The following is a 14164-nucleotide window of genomic DNA, read 5'->3' as shown; positions in this document are numbered from 1 at the left end:
TTGAAGACTTTGGCTTTTGGGTGCATGGCCTACGGCCTATGGCCTTTGGCCATGCACCCAATAGTCTAGGCCTTGGCCACACCGACTGCAACATAATCCAGCCATGCATGGCAACATGTTACCAACTATCACAATCCACACACGTACCACAGCCACTGGCACTCCTACCCAAACATGCAACATTTAGCAGAATTTACAAACTTAACACAGCCTCCGGCACCCCTACCTACTTTCATTCACATATGATGGTGTTACTGCCAACCGAACCAACCAACAATATATGCATGTCAGCTGACCTCTGGTGCTCTATCAAGTCTACAATGTGCACCACAACCATTTGGTAAATGTGAACACCCTCTGAGAAATGTAGTCTAAACTGCATTGCTGCAGTAGGTGAGGGCAAGGCCTAGACTATTGGGTGAATGGCCTAAGACCTACGGCCTTTGGCCATGCACCCAATAGTCTAGGCCTTGCCCACACCCACCGCAACGTAATGCAGCCATGCATGGCAACATGCGACTGCATGCCACACGTACCACTGCCACCGGCACGGCTACCCAACCTCTGTACTGTAATACAGCTATGCATGGACACATGCAACAGTTAGCAGAATCTACAAACATAACACAGCCTCCAGAACCCCTACCCACTTTCATTCACATAGTATGGTGTTACTGCCAACCAAACCAATTTTTTTTCTCGCAACAGTGGCCCTGCTCCCAGCACTCCATTCAGTGCACAAAACCAATACTTCATAGTGCAGTACATTAGTCAGCACTCCACGCAATGGACACTACCCAATCCTATGAAATATGCAGTTCACCCCTATCCACTTCTATGCACACACAATTTCAATTTTGCACCCAGTTCACACACTGCATTACCCAAGCACATAGAAGATGCACTTCAACCCTACCCTCTTCTATACTGACAGTATTCCAACACTGCACCCAGTGCACACACTGCAGAACTTTTCACTCCATTAGCTGCAGCCATGGAGTAAACACTGTAGGATGTGCTAACAATCACCACACCCATCAAATCAACAATGTATGCACTGCTGATGAACCAAACACAGAAGGCAACAATGTGAAACCTAATAGCAACCACAGTTGTCACCACGGTAAGAGGTCGCTGCACCAGCTATCTTGCTGTAACGAAGGCTGCCTGCATTCAGCATACATGGTAGTAGGCTGTGCAGGGACCCGTGAATTGGCGCAGTATGCACGGATACTGCAGGCACACCAACATTGACATATCTCAGATGAACCACTTCCCACTCCCCTACACTTTCCATCCCTTCTTCCCACCACCACATGGCGTAATGTATGTTTTGCAATGCACTCCCCTTCTGCAATTGAGCTGCCACCATTCACCACGGTAAGAGGTCGCGGCATGAGCTATTGTGCCGTAATGAAGGCTGCCTGCATTCACCACACATGGTAGTCGCCTGGGCAGGGACTGGCGAATTGGCACAGTACGCACCGGATACTGCAGGAACACCACTGTCTTCATCCACCTAATAATCAAATATCTCACTTCTCACTCCTCCACACTTTCCATCCCTTCTTCTCACCACCACATGGCGTGAAGTATGTTTGTGAGTCCCTTTCGGTGCTGCACTGTCCTCCGATACACCATAGTGGCGTTTCCCAAAATATTTGATGCACAGCACGCGTTCCTCCAGCCAACCACCGGCCGCGTTCACCGTTCACCGACATCACGTCGTACTACAAGCCAATGAGACTTTTGTGTGCGGAGCAAACAGGGAAATGGGTTTGCGGAGCCAGATATAACTAATTTTTTGAGACGTACATTTCAGTTCTTTGCAACAAAAGTACTGGTCGGATTTCCACCAAACGCACAAAAGCACGCTTTTGCAACGAAGCCCCCTATCCTGCTGCAAATCTGATTAAAATCCGTCCAGCCGTTTGGGCTGTAGCCGTGCACAAAGTTTTTGCCAATTCAGTATATGGAAGAAAAAGACATTTTGGGACCCCCCTATAACTTTGCCCCCCTGCACCAAACCTCACCAAACTTGCCAAAAGAATTCAGAGCGGGCCATATACTTTGATTTGCAAAGTTTGGTGAGGATTCCTCCAGCAAACCTATAAGCCACCCAAAAAGTGGTCTTCCTATGTGTTTATCAAGTTAACCAGAACTACACGGCCTATAAATATAACAGTTACTTACGGGACATCACCATTTTTTTAAAATTCTACTTAAAGTTCTTGGCAGAATGTAATGGATTATACTTGTCATTCATTCTTTCAAGATAGTTTGCACTTTGCTGTATCGTCCCTAGGAGACATCACAATGTCTCCTCTCTCGTGCCCACTGTCCTCTGCTTAGGGCCCCAGATAAATATTTTCTAAATATTGTAAGTTAATTGATATTTTTTCAAGTTGGGAGTAAAATGATATATAGGCAGTAAAAACGTAATTCCCATTACCAAACGGGATATTTTTAGGCAAGCAAAAATATCTTTTTTATCTTAAAAAACATATTTTAACAATTCATATGTCATTCCAAATAATTTCATAAGGAAATTAAAAGATACATCTTTACCTTAAGGTTTCTCCTCAGATGCATCAAAACATGAGGATGGGCTCTGTGAACAAGTCCCCCAGCCATCCCTGGGGGTGCTGGACGGGGTGGTCACAGGTGCCAGGGGCCACCATCTGTGGCGAGATGCACGACCCCGAGGTGGCATTTGGGGGCTCCACTAGAACACCCCACCATGTCCCAGATTCATGGCATAGGACTGCTCCAGGGAACTTCCCCGTGTTGTGCTATTCCCTTTAAGGGATTCCCCAAGAGAAAATATATTTTGCTGTCTGGATTTTTCCATACTGAAAATACATCTTCGATTCAGAAAATAGGACATAGGAGTAGCATGAAACTTACTGTAACTGAAAGATTCCCAGTGCCTAGTTTGCTGGCATTCAGCCTGGCACAGATGAAGCATGAGCACGTTGAAATGGTAGAAGAGAGCCAGGAGCACATTGGCCTTGCATGTCGGTTCCAACATTGCAGGCAAGGTCTTTGAGAGCTTGGTGTGATCCCAATGCAGTCCTGTGCAGCAGCTTAACTAGCAGGTGTGTTAAAGAAGAGAAGATGAATAAACCAATGATGGATCCAAAACCATTGCTTCCATTGGTGCACTGGTCATGGTTAGCATGGCACATATGGAGGGCCAGGGCTCCATAAAAGCCAAAAGGCCCTGCAAATTCAGTGTGGGTATTGGGAGTTGGTGAGTGAAGCAGTACGACTATGCAAGAGAGAATACTGCGGCAGAGGAAAAGAAGGAGGTGAGTGGACTGTGGATGAAAAAGGCGGGTTGAATGCTGGAAGGAGCGCGAGAGAACACCAAGAGGCAGGTTGGAGGTGAAAGCAAGGAGAGATCGCAAGGAGCTGTCAGACGTTACCAGCAGGGTGATGAAGAGAACAGCACAGAGGTGATAGGAGGAAGGATGAGAGACCACCAAGGAGGGTGTATGGTGGAATATTAGGAAGAATGAGGAAATTAGTAAAATAGGGAAAATAGGGTGGTATGGGAAATCATAAGACCAATACTAAAGGGGAACATAAGAAGTAGGGTAAGAGCACTATTGCCCTTGAAGGTTGTGGGAAGATAAGAAGACAAGACAGGCGAGAGGAGGAGACCATTGTGCATGATCAAGGATTTAGACAAGGTCAGGGTCTCGGGGTGAAGATCTAGGACCCTGGGACAAAGAGGTAGTGCCTGAGTGATTGTGAAGAATGACACACTGTTCATTCACTGGCTTTGCCAATGTCCAAGCTCAACACTTTGAGTTAGGACAAAAAGAAGATGACCAAATCCTTAGGAGTCAAGAAAAAAGTATTTGGGAGACTTATAACCCCAACACTTTGAGTGATTGTGAACCAATTACTCTCTCCGTGAAGGGGAACCAGGCCTGAGACCTGTTAAACCAAGAAATGTCAAATCTATCGAGAAGCCATCCTGTTATTGTTGCTGACTATTGTCTGACATTGCCTTTCACCATTATTTTGTCTTAACATTGTAAATAAACCGAGTACAAAACTACTTCAACTCTTACCTACCTATGCAAGGCAGTTTTTGATCAGCTTTGTTTCTTGACAGTACCTGTCAATGGTTTCATATTTTATGTAGGGAGTATTTTGACTCCACATTTTGTTGGAAGTATTTGCCTCTTATCAGGAGGAAAGGTTGTTGATATGCTGCTTTGTTGTGGGTCTGATGACACTCTGTAATATGTACATACAGCCGTTGGTGATAGACATCAGAAGTACAGTCTGGATTCCAAGATTTACCCTCATGATTATGGGGTAGAAGGAAGTACGTATGAATGTCTACCTGATCGGTACACCTGTATGTCTGACAGCATGCAGGCACTTAGTATAGAACATCCTGGAATAATGATGGTTGGAGTAGTAGCTTCTGTGTTTCTGGCCAAAGACAGTGGGTCTAGAACATAAGAATTTGCCAGCGGTGAAGTTACAGGGTCCCGCTTGAACTTAAACCAGTCCTCACAAAAGATTTCAGAGGTCACCAAGACCTAACATTATATATATATATATATAGGAAGAAACGTATCTCCCTTTTTGACTGGCTAGCCTAAGACATTATCGACTATAGCAAAATCAGAAAACCAATACTTGTATATTAACGCCATCCTCTAAATTAACAGCGGACAGAAGACTGTATACAGGAAGAACCGGCTTGGTGGGCATAACTTTTTGGTTCAGGCAATCAGACAATGAAATACCATGCCTGCCGAAGTAGGTAAAGAACCCAAACTTTTATCCTTCTGAAAAAGATGGAAGACCCATCTTTTCAATCAGTAAGTAGATCTTCTAAGATGGCGACTTCTTCAGCTTAGTTTTGGTTTAAGGCAGTATAATGCTAAAATACCGTTAGGTGATTGGGCGCTTGCCAAAACCACACTATACCATAACATAACCATGTTCTCCAGTTTGGGCTTTGGCATTGTGCCATATATACTCTGGGCGTATGCAGATTCTCTAGCCAGTCTTAATTGGGAATACACGAGTCTTAATATTGACCCATTCACTCAAAGGAATATATCTTGCCCCATTTCACCCACCTATTTTGGTTAAAAGTTGGACAGTGGATGTTGTACAAGATCCTGTTTTGCATATTCTTGGAGCAGCTTTCCCACACAAGTACATTCTCCCTCAGAGTGAGGAACTCTCCAGCTGTCAAGAATCTCCTGACATCCACAAGCTCCGTAGGGTCAATGTTATGTGTATGTCATCTCTTTAAGTAAAGTCTTCTTTGACAAATCATGTAATCTTAGATCCACAAACATTGAAGCAGCTTTTGAGACTCGTGGAGTGGTGAAACAGAAATCCTGAATGTGACATTTACAACCCTTCCGTCTACGTTTTTTGTGTTATTTGTCGATTGTAGAAGTTAAGTAATGGTGCAGAATTGTCAAAGGTTTCATTGGGCTGGTGTCTTATTGCCCTTCAAATGTTCAGTAGCTGCTGCTGTCAGGGTTGATTAAAGAATACAAACTAACTCATACTCGAATGGATCTCTCTTCATCTCCGGAACTAGTGCCAGGAAGAGAGTGAATTTTAAGCAGCCACCATAAAACACCTGGAGCTTTTCCAGATTGGCACAACAGTATGATGCCGATTTGCCCCAGATGTCAGGTCACAAGCATATACAGGGCATGTGTGCTTCCCTATATGTTGGTTCCTTTTCTCCACACACCACGGATGCCATCATGAACTAGCCACTTCCTGTCGTTCCATCACAGTGTTAATGTTTAGAATGTTGTTCACAAAATCATAGCTGACCCCACAGTTAACATTCAAACTTGGCTTGCATCCGTTTGACCTTGCTCCTAAACAGTGTCAGGTAAGAAAAGCAGCCTATCTTGTGACGCATCCTACGGACCCCTCACTAAACCCCTGCCTAAAGTCTCCTCCCAGGTGGCCAGGGAAAGGCAGATGCTTTCTGATGCTGATTTTGGGGGGTGGTGTTCTACAGGAGGTTCACCTGGGAAGAGTGGAATCAGTGGGATGCGACAGTATTTGTCTTCCTCTGAGGAGGAGGATGACTCCGCCATACCCAAGTATATAAAGGCTTGTTGTAATAACCATCTTGCTGTTCCACAGCATATAAAGAGGGGTGAAATCAATCCTACACTCCTGAGACAGAGGAAAAATCAAAACCAACATAAGGTTCGGGAGATTTGTACAACTGAAAGCCTCCTTAATGCCAAAAGGGCCAGTGAAAGGAAATTTGGGAATAACATCAGCGTAAAAGTATTGCCTTCCCCTGTACAATCAAAGCCAATGACTAGCTCTTCTGATGTTTCTTAAGAACATTAGAAGGAACAAACAGAGGTTTAAAAGTAAAACAACAGAAATGAGAAACACTTTTTATTGTTGGGGACTTCATGTCCCATAATTCCTAAAGTACTGGGACGAAGAAGAGGAATGAAGAAGCACAATGTTGTAGGAGTCGCCAGTTCACTATAGCAGGTGACCCACCTGGGAGACTGATGCTTAAAAGGACCCCTCAGGTGCAAGTTATAGAGTTGGCATTGTTAGTGGAGAGTAGAAGTAGTCAACAGTCAGCAGCAGAAGTAGTGTGGTACGTGGTGGCAGCCCAGGCAGAAGCTGGAGGAGCGAGAACACGGCAAGACCATTGCTGGACAGATATCAACTGCCGGTCCTAAGGTCGGTGCACCCATAAATCTGAAATGCAGTGGTTGCGCAGCGGGAAGCGTGCAGGAGTCTGTCTCAGTTGGCTGGCATGCACCTGAAGACCTTGAGGTTGTCTCCGGTGGCTGGTGTGCACCAGAGAGCCTCAGGTGCAGGACACACTCCAACTGGAAGTGGTGTGGATGAAGGCAGACTTGCCAAAGTGGTTTGCCGGTTCAAGTGGAGCCACAACAACTGAAGTAATGTGATCAGCGATGGAAACAGAGGGGCGTGTCTGATCCGGCGAGTACACCGCTTGCTATGGACCCCGGAGCACTATATACCCGCTTGTGTAGTGAAAGCAGGCCCCCAGCAAGTAAATTGCACTTGCATAGAAGCATTAATGATATAAAGAAGCAGAAGCAGAACGCATGTGTGACTGAAAATGAGTCACACGTTACTGATACACATTGAACTATTGTAAAACAATAGCAGCAGGATTCCTTTGCGAATGAAAGTGATTCCCAAGTCAGTTTTAAACATCAAACCAGGGAAAAGCAGCAAAACCATTGCAAGCCAAAGCCAAATGATTGCAATTTTGAAAGTTATAGGCTGTGGAAAACACAACCAACTATGGGGGTGACTTGTTAAGAGATGAGAAGCATTGCCCAAGCCAAGAACAACTGAACCAAGAAAAACACAATTTAAAATATTGCCAACAGCAGAAAGGGGTTGTCTTGGGCTGATAGCTCAGCGGCAACGTGCTCGCCTTGGAAGCAAGATGACATGGAGCACCACAGGTTCGATCCCCGAGTCCGTGCTTAGAAACCTCTGTGTATTAAGCGGGTTATACATAACCTATCATATCAATTCCAAGTACATCAACTCAAAAACATGTTATCCATACTGTATACAACATCTGGTGCAAATTGGGAAACCCACACATTGCCACACCCAGGGGAGAAACAGGAGGAGACTCTATCCCTATCATTCTTTGGTTGCTTGTACAGTGGGAAGCCAAAGGAGGCCAAAGGGGTGCCCTTCTGGTAACAGTCAACCAGAAGCAAAGAAGCATAATTTGCAGAAAGGTATTGAAGAGCATCATTTTGTTTCTTGTTTTCCCCCAAAAGTTGGTGAAAGTTTTGAAGCTTCAAGTCATTGAATGTTGTGAAGCTGCAATGAACTCTTATCAGTTGACAATGATCACAAAAACACTTGTAGTAGTAAAAAGCCATTCTTGGTATACTTCCCTGCCCGATGGTCAACCTTTAAGCCTGGCAGGGAAGTAGACCAAGTGCGAGAGTGCTACAAGGTGGTCTTGACACTTTACGTTGTTGGGGAGTTGAAGAAAGAGCCAGGCAAGGCTGTTACAGAGATATTGAGTTCTTAAAGTGGCAAATCATCCTGACAAAGACAATCATTGTTGCTATCAAGGAACTGAAAACGTAATTAAAGAAAAGACTTACATCTTCTGTGTTGGAACTTTGTGTTAACAAGCAGAATCAACATTGAACTGTGCTGGAACTTTTGTTGTGATTAAGGATTCCCTTGTGTTCTTTCTTGAACTTTGAAACTGAAGTACGTTTGAACCTGGGTAAGGGGAGTCTGCCCAGGTTATGACTGTATTCATATTTTGAATTAAGTCATTAGTGTTTTGACCGACATATATGTTTTCTTGTTTATATGACGTATGTGTAAGTGTGAGCGACAGATATCCTTTGTTACAATGTTTCCTTTATTTTATTTTAGGCAGGGAAATCCTTGTCAGGTTAGGGATCGTGAGGCTTTCTACCAACCATATGCTAAACTAAAATGGCATTTGTTGAGAAAACTTCCCAACGTGATATGCCTCACATTTCTGACCCCTCACGATCTCCACTGAACACCCTTAAAACATGGAGAGGTTACAGTTGCCCATTGATGTGCATGTTACACATGTAAGTGTATGCAGAGAAAAGAACGAAATGTGGGTGATAATGGAACTAAAACCAAGTAATTTACCAACAATCGAACCATTTAGTTTAAGTAGAGTTGAAGAGATAATGACCCAGACATTCTGCTTCTGAAGTCACCAACTTGGCATTAAACTTCACTTCTCTCTTTCCTCTGGTTGGCAATTTGTTTTAGTTTATTTCTAAGCATCCACACTTTTGTCAGACGCGAAAAACTGAAGTAGAGGGGGAGGATATTTACCCCATAACACAGTGTGAACAATGTGCACTCACCAATAGCCATTGGCTAGTGATATTTGACTTGGATAGCAAGAAATGGTGTGCAGTGTGTATATAACAATTGAGGGGACAAGTGACTTTTTGTTGGCTGAGCTTGACACTTGAATTGTTGCCCCGCCATGACAAACATCTGTCCTTTGTTCATTAACTCAGGTGAACTGTGATTTTCCCTACAACCGTGCTTTGCTAGGTTGAAGATTGGCGAGCATGAAATATTTCCCATAATGTGGGAAATTGTCCATGATCTACGTTTCCAGGATGGGGGAAACATTCAGCAAATGGACGGACCACTTTCCTCTTTCTAGGACCTCTCCTGCAGGGATTTCTTCTTCATCCTGATATTGGTCTATGATTGATTTTAAACGATTACATTTCTTTTTGCTAGAGGCAATTAAATGTGCTCTTGGTACCTCCAGGGCACTACAAACATCTGAATCAAAGCAAATCAAACTTCAGCAGCAAGTCCACAAATCCACCAAGCTTCCTTACTAGCATTCAAACCTGTGACACGCAGGTTATATACAGTGCTCTCTGCAGAAAGATGCATAAACCTACTAATCTCTTTAACGGAGTGGAGAGTGTCAGCCTGCGGCAAGTGAGACACACAACACTACTCGGAACAAGGAGCAAGGCAATGCCTGTGTAAATACCAGTCACCACAAACTGAATTAGCTCTTGCAACAGAAATTATAGGTGGTATTATTAGGTCAATCTAGTCTACTAAAAATGATCATGCCTCAAAAGATGAAAAGTTGGGACAGCTGGCAGGGCTTTGAAGATACCGCCGGTAGATTACGCACCACAGTAGACAAAGTCACCCAACGGCTTGCACTATTGTGATTCCAACAGCAAATTACACTCTGCCCAAAGATCCTTTTGTCTCTCCACGTTGTTGTTTGGTTCAAGACATAATATTCTGGAAAGATAGTTCACCAAAGATGAAGAATGGCAAAGAACATTTAAAATGTGAAAAGGCAATGAGGTACATATTTAAAACACCGGTCCAACCGATGGATGCACTTTGTTAAAAATGATGGATGAGAGAGGGGGTCACTGGGGGTCCTGAAGTAGCCTTCGCTCGGCGTGATCCACAGCTCAGCATCAAGAGGGCAGCACAGGGTAGACTCTGACTGTTGGAACCAACATAAGTAAATTGGAGGATGCTGACTGACCGTCCACTTCCTATCCCAGCCCCGACGCCATCCTTCTCCTCCTGCTGCTGAGAAGTGTGAGACAGTGCATCTGAGTTTGAAATAAGGACTGGTTAGGGAGATGGTATTGACACGTCTTCTACAGTTTATCAGGTTCAAAGCCTGGACAGACCAAGGCATCCAATCCACAAAATTCAGGAACATTCTCGCTTTGTATTCAATGGTGTGCCAGGCGGTTTTGTAGCTGATTCAACTTAGTTCTGATATGTGAAAAAGCAAGAAATAATAACCAGCAATGTCTACAAAAACTAAGCCAGATGATCAAATTGCAAATGGCTACAGAGAGGTTGAATGGTAATGCATGTTGTAGCCATACTCTGCTCAATTAGGGGAATGTTGAGCATCTTATTTCATCGGGGATTGAGATGACAGGTCACCAACAGGATACAAGTGATTAAAAGACTGCAAATAAAGTAGCTTTTTGCAAAAGCTTTCAACCACACGACTACATCAACAAGAACCGTGTGGGGATGAAAAAGTGACGGTATACGTTTTATTAAGTACACGATAGGTAATGTACAGATTTTATTTCAGGGAACATTAAGAAAACACAGATTGCCCATTAATAATTTCAGGCAAATGTTGGCGTTTCTGGAAGTTGACACGTTACAGTTAGTGGCAAAGGACCATTAGAAAGATTGGTCACACCTTTGCTCATCTGTGCCTTCATTGCTCAATGTCTGTCTTGTCTGTTTGCAATACAGTGAAAAAAGATGTTTAAACACAAAGGCAACGTTAACTGAGCTCCCAAGACCAGCATGTCAATTAACTTTTTTGGAGAACACTAAAAATGCGATGCCTAAAAATATGGAAGTCATTTCATTATTGTTTAATGTAAATAACACAATACTGAAAAATGGGGAGAAAATGGCTTCACATGCAGAAGAAAAAACACGGGTATATAGCTGTAGGGCTGTGCCTGTTTCACCTTTATGATTTGGATCAATGCTGCCTGGTTTAGTAGTAGTGTGGCGCTGAGTGGGACATGCATCCACTGCTCGTTCCTGTGTGTACTCCTCCAGAGCGGTAGCCATTGCGTTGTTGCTTCACATCTAGAAATCGTATTTTGAACACAGTGCAATTTAAGAAAGTTTTAATTTCCTGGCTTCTATTATTTGTTGCTTTGGGCCCGTAAAGCGTCCAAAAATTAAGTATTGGCTGATGGATGTGGTGCAGGAAGGGGACAGTAACAGGTGAGATCCGGAAGAAGACGATCTCAAGACATGTACAAAAGAAGGGGAGGCTGAAGTAGAACGAGGCAGCCGCAAAGAAAGACAGAAATGTGTTCGAAATACGGCGAGCTGTAGGGGTGCCGCGAAAAAAATGAGTGCCAACTTCAGACGATGTATTAAAGTGGGGAGTCAGCTGCGTCAGAAAGAGTATCCAGCTGTGTAAGAAAGAATGCCCAGCTGAAGAATATAGCACAATAGGAAAGTACTTGGGAAAGAGCTGGAGAAGGGAGCTGTAAAATGAGAGTATGTCTGGGCAGCTGCAGAAGACATGGGACGCACAGGTGACATCAACATCCTGTCACTGCCAGCTGTGAATGCACGCTGCAAAAAGAAAGTCTTATGGATAGTTGGTGAAAAAATAGAACAAAGAATAGTGTGAGTGCACACAGACTTGACTATCAATTTGTTTTGAATATTTACGCGTTTGAAGTCATGAGATCAATCCTTGTGGAAGGTGATAAAGGTTAGGGGACACGAGTGAAGTCTATGGGATACGTGTGGGGTAATTCGTGCGTGAGAGTAATTCCGTGGGCGAGGGGGGCGGACCGTTCTAACGAGCGTGACCTGGTGGTATGGTTGCGGTGCTGAAACCACTTCTTTCCCTGACATAAAACCAGAATGTGAAAGATTGTGTGATCTATAGTCCCTTTACTATGTCTACGACTCTGTTCTCCTTTCCCTGCCTATGTCCGCTCCCTATCAAGTTCTGCCGTTTCCCATCCACGCACTTCAGCATAAGTATTATGCCCTCACCTGCGGGAAATAAGCTGAGCGAGCAGTGGCGCCTGCTAGCTTCTGGGTTATCCCGTCGAATTTGTAATACATCCTTTGCAAGCGCACAAGAGAGGTCACAGACACCTGCAGAGAGCAAGCTCCAGCCAAGGACGGAATTCTCGTTCAGCAATGTGAGTGGAAGCAAGGATGCGGCTGCGCATAGTCCATGGCATCATGGGAATTGTAGTATTCTGTATCTGCGCAACACTTTTTACACAGCAGTTTTTTTTTCCGTACTAACACGAAGACGTTTCCCGTAAGCAAATCACGCAGTATATAATTGCTTTTATCTGGTTGCGCGTAGTATTACTTTGTGCTGCTGCGTTGAAACGTTTGAATTGTTTTTGCATATATGCACTTTAAGCAAATATAATTGCCTATTTAATTTTTAGTCACTTGAACACCTTCTCAGCTACTCATTGTTTCTAATCAGGCATAATGTAAAACGCTACAATTGTGATTTGATGTGTGTTATGGATACAATGTATCACGAATTGGGTCTTCCCTCTCAAAGGACTAAATAAGATAAAACAAAATCGTAAGGGGCTGATTTACTTTGCAGTTCGAAATTAACTGTGCATTAATTCCCCAATAGTAAGAGTGAGTGTTTAGATTGTATTGAAGACAGAGTCGAGTATAATGCATGCATCTTCATTCAAAACAAAAGAGGTGATGGCTGGAAGGTTTGGAATTAACAGAAGGGGAAAGACCGTATGGAAATCAGACTTGGTCCCACCGCACTGCGCTGTTCTGGAGGGTTGGCCAGAGCAATGCCAAGATAAGTTTGATTCTAAACCTTCCAGCCATCACCTCTTTTGTTTTGCTATAGTCACCCTAGTTGGACGGACATGCCCAGACATGGGTCCAGTGCCTGCTGGGCCTAAAAACCCAAGGTACTCCTCACTGATGAGGCCCAACAAGGCCAAAAGATGTTTGGGGATGCTTATGGTCTTGTGCAGAAGGGATTTGACCAAGCAGTTTGGACTGGACTGTCCCTTTTGGGGTGGGACCAAGCCTGATTTGCATATAGTCTTTCTCCTTTTGTAATGTCTTGGCAGGCAAAGGACAATGGTCTGGAGTGTTGCCCAGAGCAATGCCAAAGGTTAAGATTGATTCCAAACCTTCCAGCCATCACCTCTTGTTTTGCTAGAATCTTCATTTACTCCAGGAGCAAATAAAAATTCATTTGAAGAAATTTAACAAAAAAAACAAAGTTAAACAATTTTCAGAGGACATGCAATAGAATGCCTTAATGAGCTAGGCTTAAGAACTCTATGACGGCCAATCACAGCAGGTCACATTGCATAAAGTACTATGTAATCAATCTTTCTTACTTCTTCTTTAGCTCCTGGAACCACAGGCACATTTCTTTGAAACATTTCTTTACATCAAATCCAGAAATGATTCAGGTCTGGCGACACTGTGGAAGGGTCACAGTATTGCACATTTCTGAAAAGGCCAGACTCCAAAAGTCCACTACAGTGGTGATGGACACAGTATGAATATTACATAACACAACATGCAATCTCAACGGGTTGGGTAAATTCCAGACATACCCCTGGCGTGGCAAACACCTCTCTCCTGTTATCCTAATAAATATATTGAAACACAAATAAATTGTGACTGTCACGTGATGTGCACCCTTCAACACAGACACATTCAAAGCAAGACTGGCGAGGCCAACTCTGCTTCGATAAGACAATGGGCCTTCTCATTATACCCGACGCGTAGGTACCCACAAGCTGCACCCCTGACCTTGTACTAAATTTACTGGCATCACCACTGCTCCTATTATCCCAAATCACTGAACGTTCCATACAAGGCTGGCCCTTTTCTCCTTCAAACCCCATGTGCCTGTTAGGGCTGATATTCTATACTCCGGGCTGGTGGACAGATGTATAGAAGGCCAACCTATATTGTGACAGGGACAACTCTGGGAAGCTGTAGCCAAATCAGTTTAGGTAGCAGTGACAGACGGTCTAGGCTAAGTTCTTCAGAGAGGTGAGCTTGTAAAGGGTCCACAATGGGGTCA

The 14164-nt window shown here is 43.9% G+C and overlaps 1 protein-coding gene across 1 annotated transcript in view; it reads right to left on the bottom strand.

Annotated features, from left to right (window-relative positions):
• LOC138526728 (cytochrome c oxidase subunit 7A-related protein, mitochondrial-like) overlaps positions 1–12345 on the bottom strand; it is an 85228-nt gene extending 72883 nt beyond the window's left edge. Inside the window, exon 1 of the mRNA XM_069637377.1 lies at positions 12112–12345. Within this exon, the coding sequence (XP_069493478.1) occupies positions 12112–12183 (72 nt within the window). The 5' untranslated portion in view covers positions 12184–12345. The remainder of the gene's footprint in view (positions 1–12111) is intronic.
• Between the last annotated feature and the right edge of the window lie 1819 nt (positions 12346–14164).

The sequence above is a fragment of the Ambystoma mexicanum genome, chromosome 14, assembly GCF_040938575.1.
Source record: "Ambystoma mexicanum isolate Mex_15411 chromosome 14, UKY_AmexF1_1, whole genome shotgun sequence".
In the NCBI taxonomy this organism is placed as follows: domain Eukaryota; kingdom Metazoa; phylum Chordata; class Amphibia; order Caudata; family Ambystomatidae; genus Ambystoma; species Ambystoma mexicanum.
Note: the sequence above shows the minus strand (reverse complement) of the source record. Positions and strands in the feature narration are given on the sequence as shown.